The sequence below is a fragment of the Ranitomeya imitator genome, chromosome 5 (assembly GCF_032444005.1).
Source record: "Ranitomeya imitator isolate aRanImi1 chromosome 5, aRanImi1.pri, whole genome shotgun sequence".
Taxonomy (NCBI): Eukaryota; Metazoa; Chordata; class Amphibia; order Anura; family Dendrobatidae; genus Ranitomeya; species Ranitomeya imitator.
Window position 1 is genome coordinate 359,616,670 of NC_091286.1, and position 16,695 is coordinate 359,633,364.

Here is a 16,695-nt window from a genome sequence, read left to right on the forward strand (position 1 = left end):
CCCTCCTTCCTCTCCTGCTTCCTGGTGTGCGGCCAGCAGGTTCCCAGGCAGGTCACACACGCGCTCGCACCCAGTCTCTTAAAGAGACAGTGTGCATTTTCCAAAAGTTGCCTCTAACCAATAGCATGTGGCTGGTTACTATTTCTAGCTCCTCCAACATAGTGTGAGCACCGGAGCAACAAGTATCCACTGTTGCTAACTTCCGGTTCCTGTTAACATGCGTTTCTGTTTCTGAAGTATCTGCCAAGTACTCCGCTTACACTGTCTGTCTCCACAGAGCCTCTGCAACCTGTTACCTGGTTATTCTGGTCTGCATCTGCACAGTCTACACTGGACCCGTCTAGTCCCGCCAGTCTGCCAGTCACTCTTCCGGACTTAGCCAGTACTCCCGGTACCAGCTTCTACTCAAGTACTTGGTATCTTCCAGTCAGCTCTGCAGCATCCGCTAACCCTGCTGGCCCATCTGTTCCACTGGGACAGCCGCCACGAGTACGGAGTCTAACTGGAGGTAGCACCCGTGTCCTCCAGACATTCCACTCTGTCCCTGTTCGAGGGGATGTACTACGGGTGTTTGGGGCTCACGCAGTAACGCCCCCTTCGGATCCCCCTGGACCATGGTCTAGTGGTTCCACATCTAACCTCAGTAAATACGAATGTGAACTTCTACATCTGTGACTCCGTTTCCATTCATTACAATCCTGCACTCAAGACTGTAGCCCAGCAGAAGGAGAAAGATACTGATCAGTGATTAGTTTAGTGCAGCCAAACTTTGAGCATTCCATGTTGCAGGTCATTAACAAAAATCACTAACAGAATGATTTAAACAAATTATTTTACTGCAGTCCTACACTATGATCATTGTCATGTGAAATGAAATGTGCACCTTAAGGCAAAACACACTTTAGATAACGCACGAGCAAGCTCACTCACTTGCATGCTCAGTTATTTTTAAAGATACTATTTTCTTCTTAGCTTCAATACAGGCTGCAGCTTACTATGCTACAATGTTAAACCATTGAACTGAAATATTCAGTGAATGTCACAGCACCACTAAAGAAATTAATGAACAAATGAAAACACACTAAAGTTACAGCAAATCAATATTTTAATGTAAATGCAAAAACAGTCTGTAGAGGTACAAAAAAGAAATAACCTCATAGTCATCTAGAACAGTACTGTCAAAGCTACTGTAAGTGTTTAGTGCAAAGCATGTGCCATGAAAGTGGAATGAAAATGAAATGACCACAAAAGGCAGTTAAATATGAATTAGAATTAAAATAGACACAAAAATATCCATTTTTATAGCAAAATATTAATCCTTATTTGTACATTTTCTTTTTAATCCAAATTGTATCTTAATTATTTCACTTGTTTTGGTATATTTACTTTCATATACATTTTATGGTAACAAATAATGCAGACTATTAATTTTGAAATCAGCCAACCCATAAAAGATATTGTATAAAACTTTTTGAGTGTAGTACATTTTAGAAGGTGAAAAGGCCTAAAAGCATTATAATTAGAGGCTAACATTAACCCAGTCTAAAAATGGACTGAATGATTTAACAGTGTACAAATTCCTCAAATTTAAATGGGAGCACTGTTGCTCTGCTGGTCCAAACTATGCCCTTAAGATGCTGCTATATGTGGCATTGGAAGTGCAATGGGACTAAAACTGGCTAAGATAAAGAGCTAACAGTGCACTTAAATCTGTCAGTAGGATCAACCTACCTAAGCCTTCTGTATGGGCATGCATGTCATAAGAAGCTGTTTAAAAATGATACCTTGATATCTATGATAACAATTCTTACTCCAGCAAAATCCACATTTTCTTAATTTGAAAATGATCTGTTAAGATTTATGGGCTGGACAATGATCTGCATGATCAAGCATCCAGAACTTATTTTACATGAAAGGAGGAGTTATGAGTGTGAGACATTTAATACACACAGAACAGCATAACTGAGCTTTTCTCCTTGCAAACACATTTGCTACAACACTCACAGCTCTGCTGTATTGCAGCCATGTCTGCCTGTGAGATGGAAGCTGAAGCTGAGAGGAACCTGCAGATGTGTCAGTTATAATCACACACAGCTCTGCAGTGAGATCAGGAGAGCAGAGAGCGGCCACTACATATCACACTGGTATCTCCCCTTTAATTAAAAATAATGTCTGGAGGCAGATTCTCAGGGAGATCTTTGTCCAACCCATAGTCTGTAAGAGCTCATTTGCATAGAAGAAAAACAGATTTTTCTGGAATAAGATATCGGATTGTTTATCGTTGTGGTTTATTACGATTGGTTTTTTTTTTCTTTTACTATTTCTGGAAAATATTTACCCTTATTTAACGTTTTTTCCTTTCCTGTTATATCATTGACATTTTCTAAATAAAGAATACATACAAAAAAAGATATCGGATTGTAGCTATCAAGGTGTCATTTACTTCAACTTTCTACTACCTGCATGCTCATAGATTGGAGGGTTGATCCTACTGACACATACCCATTAAATTCATGGTTTGTCATACGCGAATATTTGATTTTAGTTCAAAATTGAATTTGCTTTATAATGTCTAAACTTATAACTGCTTCAACTGCGGCTAATATTTCTTACAGAGACAACAATATAGAAAACAAAAATAAATACTCAGCTAAAATACAAAAGATCACTGCTATTCAACAATGATGATCTAATGAAATCTAAGCACAAATTTTTCTCATTAAAAGAGTAACCATTGTTTTAACTTTTGCTTCATAATATCAAGATTACACACAAAAATAACGAACACTGTAATATATTTTATCATAGAAATCTGCTTCTATCTTCATAAGGACTAATTCATTTTCAAAATTCTCATTTTCATGGTAAAATCAGTAATCAATGAAGACAAAGTCTTACATTACCAATATTGGAGTTGACAGTTGCTACTGATAAGATTCTATCTCAGTCATGTATAAATCTGTTGTAACTAAATACAGGTTTTAACCTGCAATTGAGAATTTAAAAACCGAATGACCAGTCCTGGTGGAGAAAGAAGCAGATTTATATGATAAGATCTATTACAAAGTTGCTTATTTTGATGTGTACTATTGATTTATGAAATAAAATGTATGTAAACCATGGTTACTCTTTAGAGTGGTGATGAGCATTCGTTCTTCATATACATTTACACATTTTTGTATGGTACAAGAAAGAAGTGTTACTTGGAATTGTTGAAAAGAATAGTATGAACATTGAACACGACTGTATAAAATGTGACATTGCTATTACTGTAGTAAAAGTTCTCTTTACAGAGATATAACAAATACCATAAATAACAATAAGGACAAACATTGGGCAGTTGATGGTCGGGAAGCATGGTTGTCCAAACATATAGTACATTCATCTTTACAGAATGAACAAGGAGACAATGATGTCATAACCTCTGAATTGTAGCTTTTTACAGTCCTTCTCCCTGTTAGAAAACAAAAATATAAATATTGTAAAGCTTACTTCTGCTCAACAATAACACAAAGCTGTTTTGTGCACTGCACACTCCCAATTTCCTCTCTACTACTGCATTAGGAAATGATTGGAGACCAATTATTTTACCCCTTAGCAATTGGTTATCTAAAGAGTTTGATACAAGGAGATGGGCATTCTTTCCAAAACATGATCATCATTGCCTAATGGATTGCATATTAGTCTATGACAGAAAAACAATAATGCTTTGAGATACCATTATTCATTTAGTAATTACGTATGGGCTAAAAAACCACAAAACATGCAGATTTACTATTATATTTGCATTCATGTGCTCTAAAAAATGTTAACAAACGAAAAAATAATCATTAAATTATGTGGCCCTCAAATACTATATTTGGCCGTTATACTGTATGTACATAAGTACATTTGCGGGTTGCCTGGTTGCTAGGGAATCCCCACATGTACTTAAGCTGGCTAACAGATGTAAATCATTCAGATGCTGCAAGAAAAACTAAATCTCCGAGCACTAAAAAATACTCGGAGGACCCCCGAGCATGCTCGAGAAATCTCAAGTAACGAGTATATTCGCTCATCACTAGGGTTGAGCGACTTTTGTTTATTTAGGGTCGGGTTGGGTTTCATGAAACCCGACTTTCTCAAAAGTTGGGTCGAGTGAAATCGGCCGATCCTATTAAAAAGTCGGGGTCGGCCGAAACACGAAACCCAATGCAGTGCAATGGGATACTAATGGTTCCCAGGGTCTGAAGGAGAGGAAACTCTCCTTCAGGCCCTGGGATCCATATTTATGTGTAAAATAAAGAATAAAAATAAAAAATAGAGATATACTCTCCCTCGGACGCGCCCTGGTACTAACCGGCAGCCTTCCTTCCTAAGAATGAGCGCGTGAAGGACCTTCGATGATGTCGCGGCTTGTGATTGGTCACGTGACCGCTCATGTGACCGCTCACGCGACCAATCACAAGCCGTGACGTCATCGAAGGTCCTTCACGCGCTCATTCTTAGGAATGAAAGCTGCTGGTTACAGCGGTTAGTACCAGGGCGCGTCCGAAGGTGAGTATATCCCTATTTTTAATTTTTATTCTTTATTTTACACATAAATATGGATTCCGATACCGCAAATATCGGCCGATATCCGATACTTGCGGTATCGGAATGAAACGCGACTTTTGCGCGAAGATCGCCGACCTCATGGCCGACCCCACACAGGGATCGGGTCGGGTTTCATAAAACCTGACTTTGCCAAAGGTCGGCGACTTCTGAAAATGGCCGACCCGTTTCGCTCAACCCTACTCATCACTAATCATCATAAGGATCCTTCCGTCTATGTCTTAGTTGTTCAACTTTGGCCTTATGGGTCAGAATCCACCAGATGTTATGAACAAATGGAACCTGTCTGCTCTTTTTTCTTGTTATGCTATGGGAACATTTTACATTTAGAATGACTCGGTAGCTGTTCAGGCTGCTCCTATGGTATCTTTATATATACAGTAACCATATGGTTTTTTTATTTCCATATACTGTAATCAAGGAGCAATACAATAAAATAATGAGTCATAGGTTTTGCTAGACCCAAGAGGCCTCTCTGAAAATGGTAATTCCGGTAGTGACAACAGCTCTTGCACTAGTGTAATAGTAGCACCATGGCATAAGGTTTCACAGAGTCTGTATTACTATTTTCAGTTAATACAGTGACATGCATAACATTCCCCTGGCACAATAGTAGACTATAGTCTAACTCCACTAATTTACTGAGTGATTATCAGCACAAATATTACATATACTATAACAATTATATGCAAGTAAAATTGGCAAAAAAACAAGATTTTACTGACTCTGAAAAATAAATAATATTTGTTAAAAGTCTGACAGAGCATTTTCACTTATTTTATGACCCAAAACGGCCGTTTTCCCTGGCAAAATCAGAGAAACGTATCCTCCCTGTACCCCAAGCGAAGCCAGCCACAGCGGTGATCCAGGAGGCTGAAATTGGACCTTGCAGTCAGCTCCTGGTGGAGTGTGTATCGCTGCAGTTGTGAGGGAGGACTGGGTGAGTGTGGGCCCCGATCCGGGCCTCTACAGGCTGAAGCCTCAGTTCTCCCCTTGCAAGCGATGCTGTTCGCAATACTCACCGGTCCTTGTGACTGCTCGGATAGCGCAACTGCAGCCACTGCAGAAACAAACGGCCTTTCCGGCCAGGAGCTGGAACCGAGGTGACGCGACGGTGGTTCCTGTAGCCCTGAGCTGTGGACTCTGCTAGACGCGGCTAGACCTGGCATCTGAGTGGTGTGCGGTGGATAGACGGCGGGACTTCAGGCCGGTACCCCCTCATTCCCCGGTTAGTGGTGAGAAGTGAGATGGGGTGCGGCCTCCTCCACCATTGGTGTTCTCACGAGGCAAGCGCCATTTTCTTTTTCCTCTGAACACTGTGGAGCAAGCCACACTGATTGTGCTGCCTTCTACAGCTCTAGTGCGACATTTTGGCTAAAATTGCTAACAGCCCTACCACAAAGAACTACTTGCTGCTTCTTTTTTTTTTTTTTTTTTTTTCACATTATACTTGTTTTTTTTTTCTTTCCTCTGAGTCTCATGAAGTCTCCTCTCTGGCTGAAACAAGAGCAACACCTACTGTTCAGTTTGCATAGAATCATTCTTTACACTATTATGACTTGATAACCCTTCATTCATATGTTCAAGTGGTGATCACTGCATATCACGCTATCAGAAGCTTCAATATGGTCATAACAAATAAAGAGCATGAAATACATACGGCAAAAACCTCAGCTGAGGGACAGAAACACAAATCTCATGGTGACCTCAATAAATATCTAAAAAAAGATATGATACATCGCAGACCCCTTCAAAAAAATGTTCTAAGAGACCTGCCTCCCCAGATATTATGGAAGACTCAGATTCTAGCAGAGATGGTTCAGACTGCGAATCCACCCTGGAAGACTCAGCTCCAATTTCTAGAGCCTTCATGAAACAACTATTGGTTCAAAGCATGCAACCACTCCTAGATGAAATATCTGGCTTACGTGCAGACTTACAACAAATGGGTCAGAGGGTGGAAGTTTTAGAATCTGCCAATACTGAAGCAGTGGAAGCCATAACTTGCTTACGTGACCAAATTCTCCAACAACAAAACCAATTAAATATAGCTCTTCAGGAGGTGAGAGGTAGCCTGAAGAAAAATACCATAAAATGGTAAAAAAATAATGAAAAAAAAAAAGAGAAAAAATACAGCTCTTCTGGCAGTGGAAGACCAGGAAAATCTAAGTAGGAGGAAAAATATTAGGCTGAGAGGTATTCCTGAATCTTTCACTCGCGAATCCCTTGACAAGGTCTCTAGAGAAATATTCACTAATCTCCTTGGCAAAGAGAGACCTGACTCTATCGTCAGTGAAAGAGTACACCGTGCCCTTAAACCCAAGCCAAAGCAAAATTACCCTCCTAGAGACACTATATGCGGTCTCTTAAGTTTTGTTGACACAGCTGCCATATTAGTTAGTGCTAAAGAACAAGAAAACCTTTTATATGATTCTTCCCAAATCCAACTTTTTCAAGATCTCGCTCCCTCTACTCTTGCAAAGAGATGAATTCTTAAGCCCCTTCTGACGGAACTGAGATCGTGGGGTTTGGTTTACAAGTGGCTTTACCCTTTTGGTCTTGCTATCAACATGGGCAACCGCAAGGTTACAATTCATTTCCCAGCTGATTTGGACAAGGCTTGGAAGGTGTTGGACATTACACCTATGGACATACCTTCCTGGCTACCAGTCGACACAGGATGGAGCCTTCCCCAGCTGATGAAACCACTGGAGTGGTCTCTCAAGAAAAAGCATGCCTCCCCGAAACCTAAAAAGTCAGCTTCCAAGATTCATCCAACCTGAACATTCTTAAAGCCCTGTGAAGTTTGTAAGGTGTCGACTTCAATTTACTTTTACGCACCGCCTTTTCTGAACATCCTACCATGATAAGTTTGTTTTTGATGTTTAATTCTTCTAGACTTCTTTTTCAGATATGGCGGAGTGCAATGTTCTGCTGAGAGTGAGAAAGCTCTCCTGGCTATTTTAGTTATTCCCAGGTCTCCGTCTTTGACAGATCCCTTTTCTGACCTGATTTTCAGTGTTTCTACTGGTCCCTCTGGGCCTCTTTTCTTTTTGTCTTCTCTTCTAAATGTATTACTGTTTCTAAGATCACCACTTGGACTACCTTGCCTATGTTTGGTTATTTGAACCCCCCCGTGTGATGGGCGAGCATATTACTGTATATAGTTGGTTATTTTTCCTTTTCCAATCTTTTTTCAGGACCCTAGATGTGACTGGAGACTTTGAGGACTGGATTGATGGCGACTAGCCAGGTAGGTGCGGGCTCGATCACTATGGCCTCCTTTAATGTTAAGGGACTAAATTCTCCTGCAAAATGTAACCAGGTCTTTTCATTACTAAAAAAACAAACAGCACAAATAGTTTTCTTTCAAGAAACCCATTTCAAGGTGGGTAGAGCCCCCAATATGTCATTTTCCTCTTTCCCCACTTGGTGTAATAGCTGTTCCTCTTCAGCGTCTAAGGGAGTTAGTGTGGCGTTCAGGAGGGGCCTCCCCATCACGTTTATAGATAGTTTAGCAGACCCAGAGGGTAGGTACATTTTTGTGAAAGACCATTTGGCAAATACTACTGTAACTTTGGCCAACCTGTTTGCCCCTAATTCCAAACAAACTCAATGGCTTATCAAAACGCTGGATACACTCCACCTCTTCAAAGAGGGTGTGCTGATTGTAGGAGGAGATTTCAATATGACACTTCAACCCAATATTGATGCCTCTAGTGGATTTTCCCCATATCTCAGAAGTTGAGACAAAAATTCTTAAATAAACTAAATGCTTTACACCTAATAGACCCTTGGCGTAATTTTTTCCCATTTGAGAGGCGCATAAAGCCATCCTCGGGGGGAACTTATTTCATTAAGTTCATACATTAAAAAACAAAGAGACAAGGAAATCCAATCTCTTCTCCACCAAATTAATACAACAGAGTGTATCCACCTCGCTTCCCTTCGTAATAAACTTAAAGATTTGTTAAATGTGTGATTGGCAAAACTATTCATGTACTGTAGGCATCGTTTCTACCTGAATGGAAATAAAAGTAGTAGCAAACTCACTACACAAATACTTAAAAAGCAAAAAGAGAAAAAATTCATAAAAAGCATCATCACGAAAATGAACAAAAGGGTTGTGGGATCCAGTGAGATTGCTGAGACTTTTCACCAATACTACGAATCCCTATATAATTTAGTTCCCTCTGAGGACATGAAAGACTGCTTAAAAGCTGCTAACAAGATCCAAAACTTCTTAGCCTCTCTCTCTCTCTCCCGAATATCTCCTCTAGAGACTGTGAGGCTCTCCTTGCTAAAATCACGCTAAATAAAGTTAAAGACATTTTACACGATACCCGGACACCTGGCCCGGATGCTTTCCCAGTTGGATACTATAAAAAATTCTCAGATATTCTCCTCCCCCAGTTAGTAGACCAATTCAACTCTTTCCTGAAAGGGTGTAGTCCACCTCGTCAGGCATTGGAGGCCTTCATTGCCATTATACCTAAGGAGGGGAGAGATGACAGCCTCTGTAGTAACTATCGTCCAATTTCTTTACTTAACACTGACTTAAAATTGTGGGCTAAAGTATTGGCCACAAGAATTAACAGTGTCTTGGGCAGATTGATCCATCCCGACCAAGTGGGTTTCGTGAAGGGATTTGAGGGTAAAGACAACTCTACCAAGATTAAGGGAGCTTAGTCTCCAGAAACGCGTTGAGATTCTTACCCATATGGTTCGTGCTGAAGTCTGTATCTATGTTCAAAGTGTGTGAATAAAGAAAATTCTTTTTTACAGATTTGGTGAAGCTGGACATTCTCTTTTAAAGACAACTCTACCAAGATTCTACATGCTATCTCTTACGCTAAGAGAACTAAAACGCCACTTACTATTCTGTCAACGGATGCCGAAAAGGCGTTTCACAGGATTAGCTGGAATTATATGGTTTGCACCATACAAAAGTTTGCATTCCCACCTCCTTTTATAGATGCCATTATGTCCCTTTATGTGGACCATACTGCTAAGGTCGGGGTGAATTGGATTTTTTCAGACCCTTTTGAAATACAAAATGGAACTAGACAGGGCTGTCCTCTCTCCCCTGCCCTCTTCATCATGGTAATGAAGACTCTGAGAAAATTAGACAAGATAAAGACATCAAAGGACTCTCTGTTGGCTGGTTGGAAATTAAAGCGGCTGCCTTCGCCGACGACCTCCTCCTCTTGACCACAAACCCCAAAACAGCTTTCATCAGATTAATGACCATTTTTAATGATTTTGGTGAAATTTCTAAATAAATATGTCCAAGTCAGAGGCTCTAAATGTATCGGCTAAAAAATCAGATATTCTAGCACTAAAAAACGACACTCCTTTTAATTGGCTTTCAGAGAAACTGAAATACCTCGGAATTTTCCCTAACTGCAGATCCCTCTTCTCTTTATAAACACAATTACTCCCACCTTTTAGGAAAATTACAAACAGATCTGAAAAATTATGACCTTCCATATTTATCTTGGATAGGTAGAATTAACGTTAGAAAATCCTATATTTTCCCCCCAATTTTTTACACTATGAATACGGTCCCCATTCCTCTCTCTAACTCTTTATTCCTCTCTGATAACCAACTGATTTCTAATTTTGTATGGAAATATAAAAAGCCAGACTTCCCTTAAAAATTTTCTCTCTCCCCAGGGGCATGGGAGGCCTTGGCCTCCCTGACTTTAAAACTTATTATAAAGCCATCCACCTCGCCCGATGGATAAACTTGGTTAAAGCTTACTCGGATAACTCACATACCAATGTGGATCTTTCTCTGATGGGGAAAGATGCTGACATTTATTTTTGGTCATCCGCTACCCCACCACAGCAAAAGTGTGATGACCAGACTCAAAACACATTATCTTTTAGGAGTGCCCTTGTCCCAAATCAACTTCTGTTAGGGGTCGAGTTCCCGCCTCTGCACAGGGGGAATCTCGGGCCATCTCCACTGCGGTCTCCCATTCTTCTCTTGCCGCAGTGGAGTCTGCTCAGGGGAGACAGCGGCCCCAGCGTCTCGCTCAGTCTGACTCTGTGCAAAGGGTTACTGCTGACTTTCCAGCTTCTGCCATTGTAGCCAGTACTGGGCAGCGGTGAGCAGATGTTTTTGGGACTACGTCCTGCTTTTCCCCTTCTGAGCATGCCCAGGGTAAGATATCTCATTGGAGATCAAGGGTCACATGCTTAGATACTGCAGCTAATCCCATTTATCCTCTAGGAAGGTCCTGAAGGTGCTCAACTTCTGTGGCAGCCTCCCATTGGTCTTTCTGGGAAGGTCCTGTACTTGCTGCAGCTATAAAAGGTTTGCATGACCGCACGGCCATGCGCTAGTATCAATCCAAGTTATGTGCTTTGCGCCAGTGTGGTTATGTGTGATTGTATTCAGGGACACGGCTGAAATAAGCCCCTAGAATACTGGCACCTCCGGTGAGGAGATTGTGTGATTGTATTCAGAGACGCGGCTGAAATAAGCCCCAAGAATACCGGCACCTTCAGTGAGGAGATTGTGTGCTTGCATGACCACTGACTGATATCAGTTCGGCAGTTAGCTTGTGCTCCTGTGAGTCTAACAGGGCACAGCACTTTCCTTTCACGGCTACTCTGTGAAGTAACAGAGCTAGCCTATACCGCCAAATAGTGCCACCATTCACTAGCAGCAGGTTCCTCTTGCACGGTGGACCCCGGGCTGCGAACGCACCAATAATAATAAACATTTATATTTTCTCGGTGTGTTCCGCTAACCCTAACAACTTCCTCATTGCTTTTTTAGATAGCATCCCGATTAAAATTATTCCATGGTTAATGCATCCTGAGCAATACCTTCCGATATCCAGAAGTATCGGTATCTGATTGGATTGGCCAATATCCAAAAAATATCGGATATCGCCGATACAATACCCGATACCAATGCAAGTCAATGGGACACAAATATCGCAATGTAAATAAGCCCTTTCTGTCCTTCTACATCCTGTTCCGGAGGGGGGAAGAGTGTGGGTGGTGCGTGGGCAGACACTGTGCGTGTCTGTGTGTGCAGGCGGGGTCTGTGCGGGCCTGCCGGGGGTCTGTGCAGGCCTGCTGGGGGTCTGTGCGGGCCTTCCGGGGCTCTGTCCGGGCTGCCGGGGCTCTGTGCGGGCTGCCTGGGCTCTGTGTGGGCTGCCGGGGCTCTGTGCAGGCTGCCAGGGGTCTGTGCGTGTGTGCAGGCATCGTCTGATGGGACTACAAGTCCCATCGGACGATGCCTGCTACAGTGACAGTGATTGACACATTAGCCAATGATGGGACAGTAGTAGTCCCATCATCCGGCTAATGTGTTGAATGAAAAAAAAATGAAAAAACATACATACTACATACATAATACATACTACATGCATGCAACATACATACATACATACTACATACATACTACATACAGTACATTCATACATTACATACAATACATATATATAGACATACAGTACATTAAACATAGAGTACATACTCACCATTACTTGTCATTTTGATCCCCGAAGCCAATGTCACCTGTAAAAAATATTAAAATAACAAACAACCAATGTACTCCATGTCCGCAGAAATCCATGAGTGTCCCACGACAATCTCCCGTGGAGAACGGCAGCATCAGCTGATGTGACCTCTCTCCAGGGGCTCCAGGAACACAATGACGGGAGGAAGGTAACCTTCCGCACTGTATTCTTCCGCCGCTGTAAAAAAATAGTCCCTAGTCTCACTTTTGGCATTGCTGTGAGACTTTGAACTATATTAATCTTAGTGATTTACTGCAGGAGCCATTGTCTCCTGTCAGTGTGTCACTGAGGGTCCTATAGAGCACTGACATCACCCGATGTCATTGTTCTATAGGGGAGATCGTCGTGGGACACTCGTTATTAATTGGACTACGGCGGACAGGTAGTATACGGTTTATTATTTTACGTTTTTTTGCAGGTGCTGAACTATGGTAAGTATGGTTAAATGAAGAATATTAAAATACTTTTTTCCTAAAGTGTGTGTGTGTTTTATTAACCCTTTATTACTATTGGATTAATAATGGATAGGCGTCTTATTGACGCCTCTCCGTTATTAACCTGGCTTAATGTCACCTTACAATAGCAAAGTGACATTAACCCCTTATTACCCCATATTCCACCGCCACACGGGAGTGGGAAGACAGGGGCTAAGTTCCGGAATTGGCGCATCTTACAGATGCGCCATTTCTGGGGCGGCTGCGGACTGGTATTTGTAGCCGGGGGGGGGGGGCAATATCCATGGCTATAAAATATAGGGGGACCCCACATCAATTTTTGGGGGGGTCCCCCTATTTTAATAGCCAGTAAAGGCTACGCAGACTGCTGCGGGCTGATATTCATAGCAGGCTACAAATATTGGCCCACGGCCGTCGGTTTTCCCCCTGTGGCACAGAAAATTGCAAAGGAGCCCACGCCGTTTTTTTCAGTTTTTTTTTAAATTAAACGCTCATTAAGGCCTCTTTCTCACTTGTGTCGGTACGGGTCCGTCGCTATGCGTCGGGCCGACGTACCGACGCACGTTGTGAAATTTGTGCACGACGTGGGCAGCGGATGCAGTTTCTCAACGCATCCGCTGCCCATTCTGAAGTCCGGGGAGTATGGGGCGGAGTTTTGGCCGCGCATGCGTGGTAGAAAATGGCGGACACGATGGACAAAAAAACCTTCACTTGAACGTTTTTTCATGCCGACGGTCCGCCAAAACACGAAGGATCCATTGAACGACGGACGTAACGTTTGCTCATCCGTCGCAATCCGTCGCTAATACAAGTGTATGACAGCAGCTGGCTCAGAGTCACCATATTGATGTTGAGGAGAGGGAAGACCCCTGATCCACATAGCATAGAGTAGACCAGAACTGACAAGCTGAATTAAAAAAACGCTTCCTGCGAGCACATTTGCAGGATCCGTTTTTTCCCAAAACGACGGGTTGCGACGGATTGCTAAAAACGCAAGTGTGAAAGTAGCCATAGAAATATCGGCCTTTCTATCATATATCTATGGATATATCTATCTACAGATATATTTAAAGATAGACCAAGAAGTCAAAGGAAGCACACCATTGCAAATGAGTTCTCAATGGCTTGAGAAAGGCTCTCCATGAGCTGAAACGTCGCCATGATGGGCTATTAAACTTGAACACTTTTTGAACTCATTTGCAATGGTGTGCTGCCTTTGACTTCTTGGACTCTCATTATAAGGTTTGGTAGATGCCTGAGGGGCTTTTCACCCATAATTAGTTTTTTCTGTGCTGCTCTCACTTTTTGCTATATATTTAAAGATAGATATATCTATAGATACATAGATGTATCTATCCATATATGTGGCTGCTTTCACACCTCAGGTTTTTGCCGTCAGGCACAATCCGGCGAGTTTTGAAAAAAATGGATCCGACGGAAGAAAACGGATCCTGCAGAAAAAAAAACGGATCCAGCGGAAAAAAATGGATCCAGCAGAAAAAACGGATCCTGTGGAAAAAACGGTCCAGTGGAAAAAAACCCAGATCCGGCGGAAAAAAACTGATCCTGCGGAAAAAAACAGATCCAGCGGACAAAAAAATGGATCCTGCGGAAAAAAACGGATCTGGTGGAAAAAATCGGATCCGGCGGCAAAAAAAGGATCCAGAGGAAAAAAACAAATCTGTTTTTTCAAAACTCACCAAATTGTGCCTGATGGCAAAAACCTGATGTGTGAAAGCATCCAGATATATAGATAGATACAGTTAGGGCCAGAAATATTTGGACAGTGACTCAATTTTCGCGAGTTGGGCTCTGCATGCCACCACATTGGATTTGAAATGAAACCTCTACAACAGAATTCAAGTGCAGATTGTAACGTTTAATTTGAAGGGTTGAACAAAAATATCTGATAGAAAATGTAGGAATTGTACACATTTCTTTACAAACACTGTACACATTTTAGGAGGTCAAAAGTAATTGGACAAATAAACATAACCCAAACAAAATATTTTTATTTTCAATATTTTGTTGCAAATCCTTTGGAGGCAATCACTGCCTTAAGTCTGGAACCCATGGACATCACCAAACGCTGGGTTTCCTCCTTCTTTATGCTTTGCCAGGCCTTTACAGCCGCAGCCTTCAGGTCTTGCTTGTTTGTGGGTCTTTCCGTCTTAAGTCTGGATTTGAGCAAGTGAAATGCATGCTCAATTGGGTTTAGATCTGGAGATTGACTTGGCCATTGCAGAATGTTCCACTTTTTGGCACTCATGAACTCCTGGGTAGCTTTGGCTGTATGCTTGGGGTCATTGTCCATATGTACTATGAAGCGCCGTCCAATCAACTTTGCAGCATTTGGCTGAATCTGGGCTGAAAGTATATCCCGGTACACTTCAGAATTCATCCGGCTACTCTTGTCTGCTCTTATGTCATCAATAAACACAAGTGACCCAGTGCCATTGAAAGCCATGCATGCCCATGCCATCACGTTGCCTCCACCATGTTTTACAGAGGATGTGGTGTGCCTTGGATCATGTGCCGTTCCCTTTCTTCTCCAAACTTTTTTCTTCCCATCATTCTGGTACAGGTTGATCTTTGTCTCATCTGTCCATAGAATACTTTTCCAGAACTGAGCTGGCTTCTTGAGGTGTTTTTCTGCAAATTTAACTCTGGCCTGTCTATTTTTGGTATTGATGAATGGTTTGCATCTAGATGTGAACCCTTTGTATTTACTGTCATGGAGTCTTCTCTTTACTGTTGACTTAGAGACAGATACACCTACTTCACTGAGAGTGTTCTGGACTTCAGTTGATGTTGTGAACGGGTTCTTCTTCACCAAATCAAGTATGCAGCGATCATCCACCACTGTTGTCATCCGTGGACGCCCAGGCCTTTTTGAGTTCCCAAGCTCACCAGTCAATTCCTTTTTTCTCAGAATGTACCCAACTGTTGATTTTGCTACTCCAAGCATGTCTGCTATCTTTCTGATGGATTTTTTCTTTTTTTTCAGCCTCAGGATGTTCTGCTTCACCTCAATTGAGAGTTCCTTTGACCGCATGTTGTCTGCTCACAGCAACAGCTTCCAAATGCAAAACCACACACCTGGAATCCACCCCTGACCTTTTAACTACTTCATTGATTACAGGTTAACGAGGGAGACGCCTTCAGAGTTAATTGCAGCCCTTAGAGTCCATTGTCCAATTACTTTTGGTCCCTTGAAAAAGAGGACGCTATGCATTACAGAGCTATGATTCCTAAACCCTTTCTCCGATTTGGATGTGGAAACTATCATATTGCAGCTGGGAGTGTGCACTTTCAGCCCATATTATATATATAATTGTATTTCTGAACATGTTTTTGTAAACAGCTAAAATAACAAAACTTGTGTCACTGTCCAAATATTTCTGGCCCTAACTGTATATCTATAGATACATAGATCTATAGATAGATATATCCATAGATATATAATAGAAAGGCCAATGTTTCTAAGGCTACTTTCACACTTGTGTTTTTAGCAATCCGTCGCAATCCGTCGTTTTGGGAAAAAAATGGATCCTGCAAATGTGCTCACAGGATGCGTTTTTTACCCAAAGACTTGTATTAGTGACGGATCGCGATGGATGGCCACATGTCGCGTTCATAGTGCAACGGATCCGTCGTGTTTTGGCGGACCGTCGGCAAGAAAAAACATTCAAGTGAATGTTTTTTTGCCCTTCGCGTCTGCCATTTTCTACCGTGCATGCGCGGCTGAAACTCCTCCCCGGACTTCAGAATGGGCAGCGGATACATTGAAAAACTGCATCTGTTGCCCACGTCGTAGTATGTTGTATGTATGTAGTATGTATGTAGTGTTTTTTTTTACATTCAACACATTAGCTTGATGATGGGACTGCTACTGTCCCATCATTGGCTAATGTGTCAATCCCTGTCACTGTAGCAGGCATCCTCCGATGGGACTTGTAGTCCCATCGGACGATGCCTGCACACACGCACAGAGCCCCGGCAGCCCGCACAGAGCCCCGGCAGCCTGCACAGTGCTCCGGCAGCCCGCACAGAGCCCTGGCAGGCCCGCACAGACCCCCGGCTGGCCCGCACAGACCCCCAGCAGC

General features: G+C 42.2%; 1 protein-coding gene across 1 annotated transcript in view; it reads right to left on the reverse strand.

The window, feature by feature from the left end:
- Nucleotides 1-1,087: 1,087 nt before the first annotated feature.
- The window catches only part of CD109 (CD109 molecule), a 395,644-nt gene continuing 380,036 nt past the window's right edge, over nucleotides 1,088-16,695 (reverse strand). Inside the window, exon 33 of the mRNA XM_069726553.1 lies at nucleotides 1,088-3,454. Coding sequence (XP_069582654.1) covers nucleotides 3,288-3,454 — 167 coding nt within the window. The 3' untranslated portion in view covers nucleotides 1,088-3,287. The remainder of the gene's footprint in view (nucleotides 3,455-16,695) is intronic.